This window comes from Ranitomeya imitator, chromosome 2 (assembly GCF_032444005.1).
Source record: "Ranitomeya imitator isolate aRanImi1 chromosome 2, aRanImi1.pri, whole genome shotgun sequence".
Classification (NCBI taxonomy): domain Eukaryota; kingdom Metazoa; phylum Chordata; class Amphibia; order Anura; family Dendrobatidae; genus Ranitomeya; species Ranitomeya imitator.
Genome location: NC_091283.1, coordinates 299770491 through 299785140, shown reverse-complemented (window position 1 = coordinate 299785140; position 14650 = coordinate 299770491). Strand labels below are relative to the sequence as shown.

Here is a 14650-nt window from a genome sequence, read left to right as displayed (position 1 = left end):
ACATACAGTGACCTGACAATAACCCAAAAACATTGAACGAGCTCTGAGACGTGGGAACTCTGCTGACCGCAATCCCTAATCCTCTCCAACCACACTAGAGGCAGCCGTGGATTGCACCTAACGCTCCCTATGCAACTCGGCACAGCCTGAGAAACTAGCTAGCCTGAAGATAGAAAATAAGCCTACCTTGCCTCAGAGAAATACCCCAAAGGAAAAGGCAGCCCCCACATATAATGACTGTGAGTTAAGATGAAAAGACAAACGTAGAGATGAAATAGATTTAGCAAAGTGAGGCCCGACTTTCTGAACAGAGCGAGGATAGGAAAGGTAACTTTGCGGTCAACACAAAACCCTACAAAAACCTCGCAAAGGGGGCAAAAAGACCCTCCGTACCGAACTAACGGCACGGAGGTACACCCTCTGCGTCCCAGAGCTTCCAGCAAGCAGGAAAAAACAAATAGACAAGCTGGACAGAAAAAAACAGCAAACAAAATAGCAAAGCGGAACTTAGCTATGCAGAGCAGCAGGCCACAGGAACGATCCAGGAGGAAACAGGTCCAATACTAGAACATTGACTGGAGGCCAGGATCAAAGCACCAGGTGGAGTTAAATAGAGCAGCACCTAACGACTTCACCACATCACCTGAGGAAGGAAATTCAGAAGCCGCAGTACCACTTTCCTCCACCAACGGAAGCTCACAGAGAGAATCAGCCGAAGTACCACTTGTGACCACAGGAGGGAGCTCTGCCACAGAATTCACAACAGAAAGCACATTCGCATTATCAAACCAGCCAGGACAGGATCGGAGTACTTCAATTACAAAAAATATTTTTCTGTGGTGCTCGCGGCAATAGCCGATGCGAACTGTCGCTTCATCGCCGTGGACATTGGAGCTTTTGGCCGTGGCAACGATTCCCAGACTTTCAAGAACTCGGATATGGGCCGCCGTGTGTATGGCAACAATTTTAATTTTCTCCCTCCACAACCTCTCCTCAACACTCAAGGTCCACCGATTGTCATTTGTTATGGTTGGGGATGAGGCCTTCCAGATGTGTGAAAACCTACTGAAGCCATATTCCAGTCGGGACTTGAACCACAATAGAAGGATCTTTAACTACAGACTGACCAGGGCCCGAACAGTAGAGTGTACCTTTGGCATTCTGGTCGCTAAATGGCGCGTTCTTGCATCAGCCATAAATCTAAAAGTGGAAACAGTCGACGAGGTGGTCAAAGCCTGTGTGGTTCTGCACAATTATATAATGGTTAAGGAGCAACCCAACATTGAACTGGATGAACCAGTTGCACACCCACTGCCCGATTTCCAGCATCACCCGCTGCGGTCAACTGCAGCCGTTGGTCACATGCGGGACCAATTTGCTGCCTTTTTTGATTCAGATATTGGCCGTGTGTCATGGCAGGACAATGTTGTGTAAATGTCCTATTGTAATTACATCTGTGCCAGTAATTTTCTACAATGATAATAATATTTCTCATTAATAAACTTTAGTTTTGGTTGTGTTGACCGTCTCTCCTATCTTTTTCCTCTCCAAACCAAGGTTGTCCTAAAACTGGCAGTATTTGATCTTTATTTAATATCAGTTTTTGTAATCCAAAACCAGTAGTGGGTGATAAAGGCAGAGGTGCTAGTTATTATGTTAATATCATAATTTACCTCTAATTGTTCCACTCCTTGTTTTGGTTTACGAATACTGATATAAAACACTGGCCACATACTGCTAGTAATGACAGCCATGTTGCTTTATTGGTAAGCTTGTTGACGTCATTGTTTCATGATTGTCTTCTCCTGTATTCATTGGACACAAACTGAAGAGACAATCACTGTCACACTATCTATACTCATCAAGTCAGGTGTCAGAAATAATGAATTCATGATAAACATATACAGGCTCATGAATTCACTATTTCGACACCTGTGCAGGTGAGCATAGATATGTAGCGTGTGACCACCATTGTCCCCTCAATTTGTGTGTAATAGATTATGTATGAAGAGAAAATGGTGGTTATACAAGGCAGTTCTCTACTCAACAGGTCAGGTGTCATAACTAATGAGTTTTTTGACACCTGACCTGTTCAGTAGAGGACTGCACTGTATTTCCACCATTTTCTCTTCATACTGCCACACTAGGCATATACAAAAAAAGATTATGGAGATACATGTAATATTTTTTGGCCCACCTCATATCTGTATACTAAAGATACACAAAGCTGCAGTCTTTTTATTTTTAACTACTGGAGATATGATGTGGCCCAAAAAGTAAGTGTGTGGCGACGTTTGTTGGCGGCGGCGATAGACACAATAAACCAAACATAATTGTGGCAAATCAAACTTTTTTTATTTTGTTAACAACTGAAAAATTATTTCTTACTGCGCCGGCTTGGGGTAGAGTGATGTAAACGGGGGGTGTGAAGAACTGAGGCCTGGCTAACCATGGACGACGCAGAGATGGCAGGAGAAGGGGCAATGAAACTAGAAGGGTCTGGAAGTTCGGGGATGGGGCTTGACACATGAGAGGCTTGAGACGCACTTGAAGGGTGAGACAAACCTGACATTAGACACATTGGTAGGTGAAGGGGGAGGAATGCTAAGGGTCCTCTTTTTTATTTTTCTGGGTTTTTTTTTTGTTTGCCCGGTTGGGGGAGGTCTTGGTGGGCTCATATGTGGTGGCGGGTGACCTGTCAGGGTCTGGCTGCATTGTGTCAGAGTCCATAGTGCTCGTAGAGCGTGCAGCCATGCCAGAGTCCATAGTGCTCGTAGAGCGTGCAGCCAAGCCAGAGTCCATAGCGCTTGTAGAGCGGAAGGCCGTGCCAGGGTCCTGCTGCATCGTGGAGGTGGCGGTATGGAAGGCCATGCCAGGGTTCTGCTGCATCGTGGTGGTGGCGGTACGGAAGGCCATGCCAGGGTCCTGCTGCATCGTGGAGGTGGCGGTACGGAAGGCCATGCCAGGGTCCTGCTGCATCATGGTGGTGGCAGTACGGAAGGCCATGCCAGGGTCCTGCTGCATCATGGTGGTGGCAGTACGGAAGGCCATGCCAGGGTCCTGCTGCATCGTGGAAGTGGCGGTATGGAAGGCCATGCCAGGGTCCTGTCAGTGGAGGAGGTCCAAGCAGGAGCAGCGGATGTCATGGTGGTGGCGGTGGGATGTCCTACTGCACTCGGCATGGTGGTGCTGTAGTGGTGTCCGGATGTGGAAGGAATTGAGGTGGCCGTGCAGTGGGATGCAGCAGAGGTCGGCATTGAGGACAATCGTGACAGTGAAGGCACAGGTGGATATGCCCCCACTGTCTGCTGGAAATACCGACTCTGCTGCATAGCCTGCACGTAAGCAGCATTGCAGGCCTGCATGACACTCAGCTGGAGATCAGGAGTAAGGTGTTCCAACATGCCCTGCTCAATTTGGTTAAAAAAATGATGAGCTGGCCTCTGGAGGTCGGCTTTCACTTGATCAAGGCTTTTGGTGACCTCCTGGATATGTGCATTCAAGAGGTTATGAGAAACATCCATTCGGTCACCTAAAGCCTTGATTGCTTCGTGTAAAACCGAGCTCAAGTGCAAAAACTCGGGCATGAGTGACCTGTCCAAAGCCCTCTGCCGCTGCCGGGATGAGCCCAAAAAAAGGGGGGCAGTGGAAGAGGACTGCGAAAGGGGAAGGCCTGATGGACCAGCTCCCTGGTCTCCAGTTAGTGTGGAAGGCCCACTTGCTGCTGCGCTGCTGGATGGCTAGGACGGGTCCGTGGCTGTCAGATTAAGGACCGCTCCAGAACCTGGGCCGACAGTCGTGCTGTATGTGCTGTGAAAAAAGGAAAAATAAAATTATTATCTAAAATTTACCAGACGCAAAATCCTGTGGAATTTAAAAATACAGATTATGGCAATACAATACATCCTAAAGCTTGTGATAAATACTTACGTTCTGTGGGCAAGGACCGGTCTTAAAAATGCCAGAACACGATGGTATTTGTACTTTCGGATCCTTGCTCCTGAACCACTGGGAACACGGCTCTCTTGACGCAGGTCCTTGTTGAAGCGGTCCTTCATAGAACGCCAACGTGTTTTGACTTTGTCCACTGTTAAAAAACCCCATTATGGTCAGAAAATGGACTTTTTGCCATGCTCAGACAACTGTGTGTGATGAGAGAAACTCCGGAGAGTTTCTTTCATCACACACAGTCGGGTGAGCACGGCCAAGGTCTCTGCTGCTTCACACTGCAGTGCAATACTTAGCATATGCAATTTGGACCCGTGTCGGGGCATTGTCCCAACCATCCCACATCGCTTGGGTCACCTCATTCCATAACCACCAGAGCGTGGTGGTGTTCGAGTGCAGTGGATCCCGGCTGTCCCACAACGGGACTGGCTCCTGGACCAGGGTGATAAGGAGGTCATTTTCTATCAGGTCATCGTCCCGTTGTGAAACTTAAAAATTAAAGAAAGTCATTAAAGTTTGCTCATTTACATAAGGAAAGGAAAGAAAAAAGATGCTGAGAAATGGCATGAATAGGAAAGTCAACATACAAAAGGATTCCAGAAGAAAAAAGTTAAGAAATACGAGTGGAAAGAAAGGAAGATTCAAGAATATTACACTGACGACAGTCAGCCTTGTATACGTACCCGCTGCCGTCTTTCCACCGGACCTTGACTCCGCTGCTCCTGCCCTGTCTGTGCCTCAGTAGAAGAGCTCTGAAAAAAAAAGGAAAAATCAAATTGTCACATGAGTCGATGAGTTGACAGTGAATACTTACCAATCTGATAAGGCAAATACTCACATCACTGGCATGCTCCACTTCCGACTGTCGTGGCCGAAACTCCTCACCAGATGAAGAATCCGAAGAAGACATTCTGATGCATGTAGAAAGAAAGAAATGGCAGAAATTAGGACATGTAGAGACAGAAAATAGAAAATAAAGGCATTGGCTAGGATATACTCACATTGTTCAGGGTCTTGTTATCCTCCAAGATGTAGCCTGTCTGTGTCTCGTCTGCTTCAGAGTCTGGTGAGAAGTGACCTGCAACTGTCCACACCCTCCCTTTTATCACATTGATGGTGGGGGGTGGCTTATCAGTGTCTAGACATGGTTTTCTCAATTGAAACGCATGCGTTCAAAAATGCAACCAAACACATGTGCTTAAAAACGCATGCGTTTACATAGACAGCAATGCGTTTTTTTACGCAAACCTTGCGCAATCGAACGCATGTGTTTCCTGGCGGCAAATAGACGCCTCTAGAAATTACTACATGTTGCATTTCCGCGCCAAGCCGCAAGCGACGAAACGACGCATGCGACTTCAAACGCGGCATGCGTCGTCAAACGCGGCAAAACGCGAACAAAAAAAACGCATGCGTTTTTAATGTTAAATATAGGAAAACACGACGCATGCGTTTATATGCGGTACAAACGCAGCGGCAAATGTGAAACCAGCCTAATTGATGATAATGAGCCCTGACCAAGTATTGAGTGCATTTACTAAACATTTCAGATTTTAAAATCATTTTTCAAGCTGGTGTTATAAAGTATTCTAATTTACTGATATAATGAAGTTTTTGGGTTTTCATTGGCTGTAAGCCATAGTCCTCAACATTAACAGAAATAAACACTTAAAAATAATCACTCTGTTTGTAATGACTATATAATATGAGTTTCACTTTTTGTATTGAAGAACAGAAGTATATTAACTTTTTGATGATATTCTAATTTTGTGAATAGCACCTGTATGTAAAGCACCCTCCTCAGTAGGGAGGTGCCTGAGCAACTATACTTAGTATGTGTGTATGCAAGTAGTATGTTGCCAGGTCCTTGGTCCGTAACCTGTTCCTGAAACCCGTGCTGTCTAAATATGTTCCTGAAACCTGTGTTGTTTGAACAAGGATCAGTGTCCGTCATCTGGGTGATCCAGAATCTTTACCATCTATTCTGGCTCCTATATATGGTCCACTAGCCTCCGAATCCTGTGCTGCCATTGACTCCGAATCCATGTCCTTGACTGCCATCCTCGCGCTTAGGGGCTGCTGCTGCAGTACCAGGGACTGCCCAGGAGCCTACCTGCAGCACAAGTTTATCTCTATTATGAGGAGATCCAGCTAAAACTAAGTAACCACTCTTGGGTAAGCCTGGCTCGTTGCACAGTGGGTCCATGATCCACGTGTGTAAAAGTTTGCTCAGGCCCTGAATCCTGCTAATCCCAGTGTCCCTTGGCATTCAGCGTTATACCAAGACATGTCTTGCCAGAGAGATCAGCAGGAAAATATTCTGTCCTATCTGCATACAGTGAATACCCATTTGGAAGCCCTGAAGTTGGCCGCTTCATCCACTCCAGTCCAAATTGCAGCAACTGGTACCTTAACTACTCCGTCTGGAACTTAAGCTTCTGGAACTAATCCTCATCTGTCTGCTCTGCTCCGTCACATTACAAAGGGAATCGTAAGCAGTGCTGCAGGTTCCTAAACCAGTGCATGATGCACTATGAACTATTGGCCTATTAGTTTCCCCCTGATCTGGTTAAAATTAGATTTCCTAATGTCTCACCTAGTAGGAGAGGCCCTAGCGTGGATCAACTCCTTGTAGGAGAGAGGGAACCCTATGATCTTGGACCTGCAGATCTTCCTGGTAGCCTTCCATAAAGTCTTCGATGAGCCGGGTCGTGTATCATCCTCTGCAACTTCCCTTCTCAGACTGCATCAGGGAGTTCTGAGTCACACTGGGTGACTGGGAACCTAGGTGCACAAAAACGGGAAGGGAGTGGGGAGGCCCAAACACTAGGAAAGGGGGAAGTGGAGACCGCTAACCGCCAGGCAAATCTGACTACACCCTGTCTCCCCTAACGTCCCTAAAAAGTTCCGTACCTTTTGCTGAGCAGCAGCCTAATCCCTGACTGCCCCTAGCGATAGGCCCTGGATAGGGATTGGATGGGGTGTGCACTAGTCCTCCCCCACCAAAGCTAAAGACAAATAAGGTAAAAAGCAAGGAAATACACTTAGTTAGAGAAGACATCAAAGCGATCACGCCAGCTTTCACTCCAAGACCACGCCAAGAAGAAACTAGTCGACTACTAGTACTTTCAACCAGACAGAGTGAAATGTAACTATCATTTGCTGAAGCGACTAAGGTATTTAAACATCCAGCAAGGGTGTGTTAATGAGCGGTAGACGGTGAAGATCACTGCTAGGTCCTAGAGGGAGAAGGATATCACTCCACAGCAGAGATGAAATTTCCAGAAGGTGCCTGCAGAGCTAAGTGCAATGACCTTTTACAGCCAAATCCACAGTGACTGACTGTCACACCTGACACACCCGTGACATTCTGTCTATAAGCCACTATGCCGTCTGGTACTTCACACTGTCTTCCGAACTTAGTTGGAATGGCAAAGCTTTGGTAGCTGCATTCTGGGAGGGTATGTCCAGAAGGAATAAGGACAAACTGGTGGGTCAAGATATCCGTGCTACTCTAGACAACGTTATTTCCCTGGTAATAAGGATCGACCTCAGGTTCCAGGAATGGATCAGAGAGGTGACGCATGAGAGGAAACTGTTACATCTGGCTCTTTCCTTTCAGAGACCGCTCTTTCCCCAGCCTTCTGAAACATTTATCTTCTCTGAACATATGTAGGTCAATCATGTTAGGCTGTCTTAGCAGCAGCTGGAACACAGCCTTGTCAAGGGATTATGCTACTGCTGTGGTAACACTGAACATTTCATTCATTTTAGTACTGAGAAGTCTGAAAAACTCCAAAGCCTAGGATCTGTAAGAGAGGCTACCCTAGGCGAGAGTAATACTTCCTCACCATTGACCCTGATTGTATCTGCATCATGTGGAGGCTCCCAGTTTGTGGAGACAGCCTATTGTGACTGGTTCATCATGAAATTACTTGCAGCAAGCCATGATAGATCAGTATCAGATTCCCGTCCGTCGCCTCCAGAGTTCTTTGGTTTCATCAGTCGTGCGACAGGCCCTATCCAAAGCCGTTCAAGTAGTTACTGAGCAAGTAGAACTCCGGATAGATCCAACGGAAAAAATAAATGAAAATGCACTCACCGGTCCTTCTGAATTATCATCCTTTATTCAGAATATATACAGGTAACTTACGGGAGAACGTGGAAAAACGGACGACGGCCGTTTCGTGCGACTGCACTTCTACGGGTCCGAATGCTAACAGGAACTAGGGAGGCACCCTTAAGCCGAAACAAGCGACAGGGAACTCCCTCTATCCTATAGCAAACCAATGAGCGTGAAAACCCACCCACCACAATGTGTGACGTGAATGAAACAAAAAAACATAACATAAAAAGGTAAAGAACACATAGCACATACAGAACTCAAAAAGCATATTGGTTATAAAAACATATTAGTTATAAAAATACTGCCATGTCCACTTTATCATTTAGGCCTAACGGGCCCATTGCCTTTGAACGTAAAATCCATCTACCTTCTGCTCTTAAAAGTAGCCTGTTGAGATCCCCCCCCCCCCCACGTGCAGTAAAAACACTTGTTCCAACCCAGCAAAGCGTAATACATTCGTGTCTCCTGCATGGGCCTGTCGGACATGACTAATTAACCTGGGGGCTCCCTTTCCTGTCCGGATGGAGTTAAAATGCTCCCTTACTCTATTGAACAGCGGACGGATGGTTTTCCCGACATAGAAGAAACCGCACGGACAAAAGATGGCATAAACTATGTGTGTGGATCTACATGAGATGAAATGCCGCACAGTATGAGAAATGTCCAATGTCATTTATTTTTTCCGTTGGATTTATATATTTCACTGATTCTGAATGCACCCGGTTGTCCTCTCGGCATCTGCATACTCAGCAGCGGCACATAGCAGTGGCCCTTCATGGTTTTAAGTGGTTACAAGTGGGAGCAGTGCCGTGTCTTTTTTCTTGTTTAAAGAACTCCGGATAGGAATGTTGCATATAGAGGAGATCACCTTCTCTCTGCTGTTTGGTCTATTTCATCCACTTCTCTTGGGTCTTCCGTGGCTACAAACACTCATGAACCCATTCTATACTGGATCTCTGATGTGCTTAGTTGAGGAGAAGTGTCTGGTCCCTGTGGTTCTATTCGGCTGCCAATGAAGCCATGTTCTCCGCCAGGTTGTGCGCTGACGTCTCCGATAGGAAGGAAACAGAGACGTTACCTCAGCACACACCGTTCGATTGTTCCATAGACCTCCCGGGATCCTCACTGCCTCAAGTACTTATCTTCGTGGACACCGGTTTGAAGATGGACTCAGAGAGGGTATCTTCGATTCCCATTTGGCCGTCTGACAAGAACATTAAGGCTGATGCGCTTGTCAGGTCTTTCCTATCCAGTGACCAGGGGTAAGAACGTTCACCTGTCTGATTCTTCCAAGATGGTGACTGGAGATGCCAGGCAGGTTGAGACTTAGCAATTCAAGGACACTGGTACTATGCCTGCTTCAGTCTCCTCTGATGATGTCTTGGTGCTGAGAAGCATCCTGGCCTTGAAGAAGGTGAAACCTTTTTCCTTGTGGACTGAAGAACAAGTGGTCCCAAAGAGAGTTCATGGAAGTTCAAGGAGAATATTCGTGCCCCACTTCTGCAGAGAAGAGGGTGTAATGTAATGCCAATGCCAGTGTCACTGCGTGGTCTCTCTCCCTCCTCCCGGTAGGGCCGACGACTCATTCACTGTAAAATTCTTAAAGGGGCAGTGCTCGCACTTTGGAAATGTCCCCAGCCGATAGCTGGGAGGCATCAGGTATGTAAAGCTCCCTCCCCAGTAAGGAGGTGTCTAAGCAACGCCTGTATTTTCGCTACTTAGTGTGTGTAAGTAGTATGTTGCCAGGTCCATGTCCTTGAGTCCCATATTGTCTGATCCTGAACCTGTTCTTGCAACCCGTGTTGTCCGAACCAGAAACTGTTGCTGAAACCCATGTTGTCTGAATCTGAACATGTTCCTGAAAGCAGTGTTGCCTGAACAAGCATGATCATCTATCCTGGATAGTGTTCCAGAATCTGCACTATCTTAACAAGGATCAGTGTCCTTCCTGATCTAGAATCCATACCATCTACCAGTATCTGAGTCCTGTCCTGCCACTGACTCAGAGTTCGTAACTGCGATCCTTACCCTTGGGGTCAGCTGCTGCAGTACCTGGGACTGCCCAGGAATGGTACCTGGCGGGTATCTGCAATGCAAGCCTAGCTCCTCCATCATGATCTCTAGTGAAAACCAGGTAGCTTTTACGCGACATCCCTCCTATGTAAACCAGGCTCTTGGCACAGTGCGTCCACGATCCAGGTGTGTGACAGTTTTCCTAGAGCTCTGATATCTAACTGAATGAATTTACCTTCTCTCTTTTTTTTGGCTGCTCAATGTGCTCATATGGTCCCTAAAAGACCAGGTCCAGTCTTTCTGGCCAAACTTAAAAGCATTAAATGGGCAGTGAGGGCCAAGTGTGAATTTCTGTATAATAAAAGAATTTTCTTTTATCCTGACTTTTCCATTTCTTTTAAAGCAAACTAAGTTCACAGAGGATCATGATAAACTACATAAAAAATTACACCTCAGCCATGATATATTTCTAAGCTGTGATTGGCTGATGGCTGTAATATTAACTTAATCACACCTGCACGAGATGTGTTGGCATGGCTCAAGCATTGCTTCCATGGCATCACTGCACATCATAAATTCCATTATGTTTTCAATCCTAAGGAATTACGATTACTGCACAATCTCTCCTGAAACAGGGAGCACTAATACTTTCTCTACATTTCTGGTTAGAATCATAGTAGCTCCAATGGTCCACTATAAATGAGTGCAACTCTGATTTAGTGTTGGCGTTTTCTCTTCATACATACGAGGTTGTTGGGGATGTAACATGTTGTTTTTTTTTTACTCAATGTCTTTATTTGCGAGCTAATACAGTGTGATAGTTTGATGGAATTGGCATGCCTTGCTTTTTTGAGTCTGGAACTCCTTGGTAGTCTTTTAAAAGAAAAAAAAAAGGTCTCCATTACCTCTTCCAAATGCCCAAGATCTAAATTGAAGACATCTCAGCTCTGCAATATTATAAAAAGTTTTTTCAAAATGTCTAATATTTCTTCTTGAAACTCTATTGACAGAAAATATTAAAATATTGGCCCTTATGAGTTTAGATTGCCAAGAGCCACAGAGCCACATACTCTAATTACCCTAGAGAGGTTTCACCGCTAGTTACTAATTTTTTAGTGATGAAGACTGTTGAGTTTGATAATTTCAGTAGATGTTTTATTGTTTATACTTAATTATAATAGTTAGTTCCCAAAATACTCTGATTTAATGACTTTCCTCAGATCCCATTTTTTTCAAATCTGACTTGTCACTTTATGTGGTGATAGGTTTGGAATAGTTCACAAAGGATAAAAAGGAAACAAATGGACCTTAGGGGGACACTGTTCTTGGTCACCGGGCAGCTCAAAAGATGGCCACCATGGCACTATGTACCCCGTTTTCCAGATCCCAGAGATTGTCTTGTTCATTACCTTTTAAACCCTTTACATGGATCTGGACTTACACAGAGACCCCCTAGGCTTGGGCCATGGTGTTACCTTCTGTTTTGTGGTATGAGATGGCAAGAAGATTAGCTGGGTAAGATGGCAAGAAAGTAGATGGGTTAGAACCAGGAGGGCAAAGAAAATACAAAATCAGAAGATGCAAGATTAACAGTTTGGGATCACAACAGGAAAAAAATAAACAAGTCTGGAGCTGAGCATAGAGGACTGAACTACAGGAGAACAAGATTGTGTCAGCTTCCATCAATATGCTTTGAGCTTTAGTATGGTGTGGTGCTATCCAATTGGCTGAAGTAGGGAGCAGATTATTTCAGCTGGACAGCACACAAACTCATACTGCCAGACTAGATGGTATCCCAGAGACCCCAATCTCAGTGGCTGGACAGAGCCTGCGCCGCCCAGACCTTCTGGTTCCAACGTCTCCTTCATCACAAGCGCTGCCTATAGAATAAATAAGGCTGCATTTGGTGACAGAAGCAGACATGACGGGAGCAGATCCCTGACTAGATCGGATGCAGCATTTACAGAAGCCCTAACACAAGTAAATGGCAGAAAACCAAAGCAGTAGATATCACCATAAAGTGACTCCATTTTGGAAATTATAGCTTTCATTGAATTAATCGATAGGAGTAGTGACTATTTTAACTCCAAAGACCATTTTCTGGAAATTAACTCACAGTGGATATTGAAGAGTGAAAATTGCACATTTGCCAATTTATTGCCCAACACATAACAATATATGGCTTTTAATTTCATGTTTAAAGGGAACCTGTCACCCCGAAAATCGCGGGTGAGGTAATCCCACCGGCATCAGGGGCTTATCTGCAGCATTCTATAATGCTGTAGATAAGCCCCCGATGTTACCTGAAAAAGGAGAAAAAGACGTTATATTATACTCACCCAGGGGCGGTCCCGCTGCTGGTCTGGTCAGATGGGCGTCTCCGGTCCGCTGCGGCGCCTCCTATCTTCTTTCCATGACGTCCTCTTCTGATCTTCGGCCACGGCTCCGGCGCAGGCGTACTTTGCTCTGCCCTGTTGAGGGCAGACAAAGTACTGCAGTGCGCAGGCGCCGAGCCTCTGACCTTTCCGGCGCCTGCGCACTGCTGTACTATCCTCTGCCCTCAACAGGGCAGAGCAAAGTACGCCTGCGCCGGAGCCGTGGCTGAAGATCAGAAGAGGACGTCATGGAAAGAAGATGGGAGGCGACGCAGCGGACCGGAGACGCCCATCTGACCAGACCAGCAGCGGGACCGCCCCTGGGTGAGTATAATCTAACGTCTTTTTCTCCTTTTTCAGGTAACATCGGGGGCTTATCTACAGCATTATAGAATGCTGCAGATAAGCCCCTGATGCCGGTGGGATTACCTCACCCCCGATTTTCGGGGTGACAGGTTCCCTTTAAGTTTCTATTACACTGTGAACTGTCATGGTCTATGGGAATAATTCAATATTTTTACATAACCTGCCATTTTTATTCAAAAATCATAATTTAATTTTATTCTTTGCAGATGACTGTACCGGGAGATCAAAGCGACAACTTACATCCTCAATTTTTAAATTGGATGATTTGGAAATCCCACAGGATACAACTAAAGTGAATTCCATTACTCCAGATTTATCATCATCCCTTCAGGGCAAAGATCTGTCATCTAATCCTTTGAAACAGTTCCCAACTTCTGATTCATTACCAACTACTAAGGAAAATCAAAGTCATAAAATGAGCATTAAAAAACAAAATGCTCCTAAAAAAAGGAAGCCATTTTTACGTTCAGAACATGGAAATAGTTTTCCCCTTAAAAAGTATTTTGTTAAACATCAAAAAATTCACACAGTGGAGAATATATTTTCTTGCTCCAAGTGTGGGAAATGTTTTAACCAGAAATCAGATTTTGCTAGGCACCAGAAAAGTCACACAGGGAAGAAGTCAGTTGCTTGTTCAGAATGTGGGAAATATTTTAAACATAAATCAGATGTTGTTAGGCACCAGAGAACCCACACAGGGGAGAAGCCTTATTTCTGTTCAGAATGTGGGAAATATTTTAACCAGAAATTTAATCTTGTTAAACACCAGATAATTCACACAGGGAACAAGCCTTTTTCCTGTTCAAAATGTGGGAAACGTTTTAGCCGGAAATCAGATTTGGGTAAACACCAAAGAACCCACACAGGGGATAAGCCTTTTTCTTGTTCAGAATGTGGGAAATGTTATAACCAGAAATCAAATTTGGTTACACACCAGAGAACTCACACAGGGGAGAAGCCATTTTCCTGTTCAGAATGTGGGAAATGTTTTAACCTGAAATCAGATTTGGGTAGGCACCAAAGAACCCACACAGGAGAGAAGCCTTTTTCCTGTTCAGAATGTGGAAAATGTTTTTTGAATAAATCATATCTTCTTATTCACCAGAGAACCCACACAGGGGAAAAGCCTTTTTTATGTTCAGAATGTGGAAAATGTTTTTTTAATAAATCATATCTTCATAGTCACCAGAGAATCCACACAGGGGAGAAGCCTTTTTCATGTTCAGAATGTGGGAAATGTTTTAACCGTAAGACGTATCTTGATAGACACCTTAGAACCCACACAGGGGAGAAGCCTTTTTCATGTTCAGAATGTGGGAAATGTTTCAACCATAAATCATGTTTGGGTAAGCACCAGAGAATCCACACAGGGGAGAAGCCTTTTTCATGTTTAGAATGTGGGAAATGTTTTCACCAGAAATCGCATCTTAAAAGCCACCAGAGAATACACACTGTATAGATGCCTTTTTCCTGTTCAGAATGTGAAAAATGTTTTGCTAAGAAATTATCTCTTCTTAGTCAACAGAGCAGTCACACAGGGGAGAAGCCTTTTTCATGTTCATAATGTGGGAAATGTTTTACATGGAAATCAAACTCTGAATAAACATGAGAGAAGTCACACAGGGTAAAAACCTTTTTCTTGTTAAGAATGTTGGAAATATTTTAACCGAAAATTGGATTGTCTTAAAGGGGTTGTCCACTACTTGGACAACCTCTTGTCATTCCTCTTGTTGGCTCTCATTAAAATAAAAACACTCATACTTAGCTCCCATGCCGATGCCCCTTCAGCAGTGTAAGGACTCACGATCCATGGGCTCACGTG

At 44.9% G+C, this 14650-nt stretch overlaps 1 protein-coding gene across 1 annotated transcript in view; it reads left to right on the top strand.

Moving 5' to 3' along the window:
* Nucleotides 1-14445, top strand: part of LOC138663342 (oocyte zinc finger protein XlCOF22-like) — a 79852-nt gene extending 65407 nt beyond the window's left edge. Inside the window, exon 7 of the mRNA XM_069749519.1 lies at nt 13035-14445. Coding sequence (XP_069605620.1) covers nt 13035-14287 — 1253 coding nt within the window. The 3' untranslated portion in view covers nt 14288-14445. The remainder of the gene's footprint in view (nt 1-13034) is intronic.
* The last annotated feature ends 205 nt before the right edge of the window (nt 14446-14650 follow it).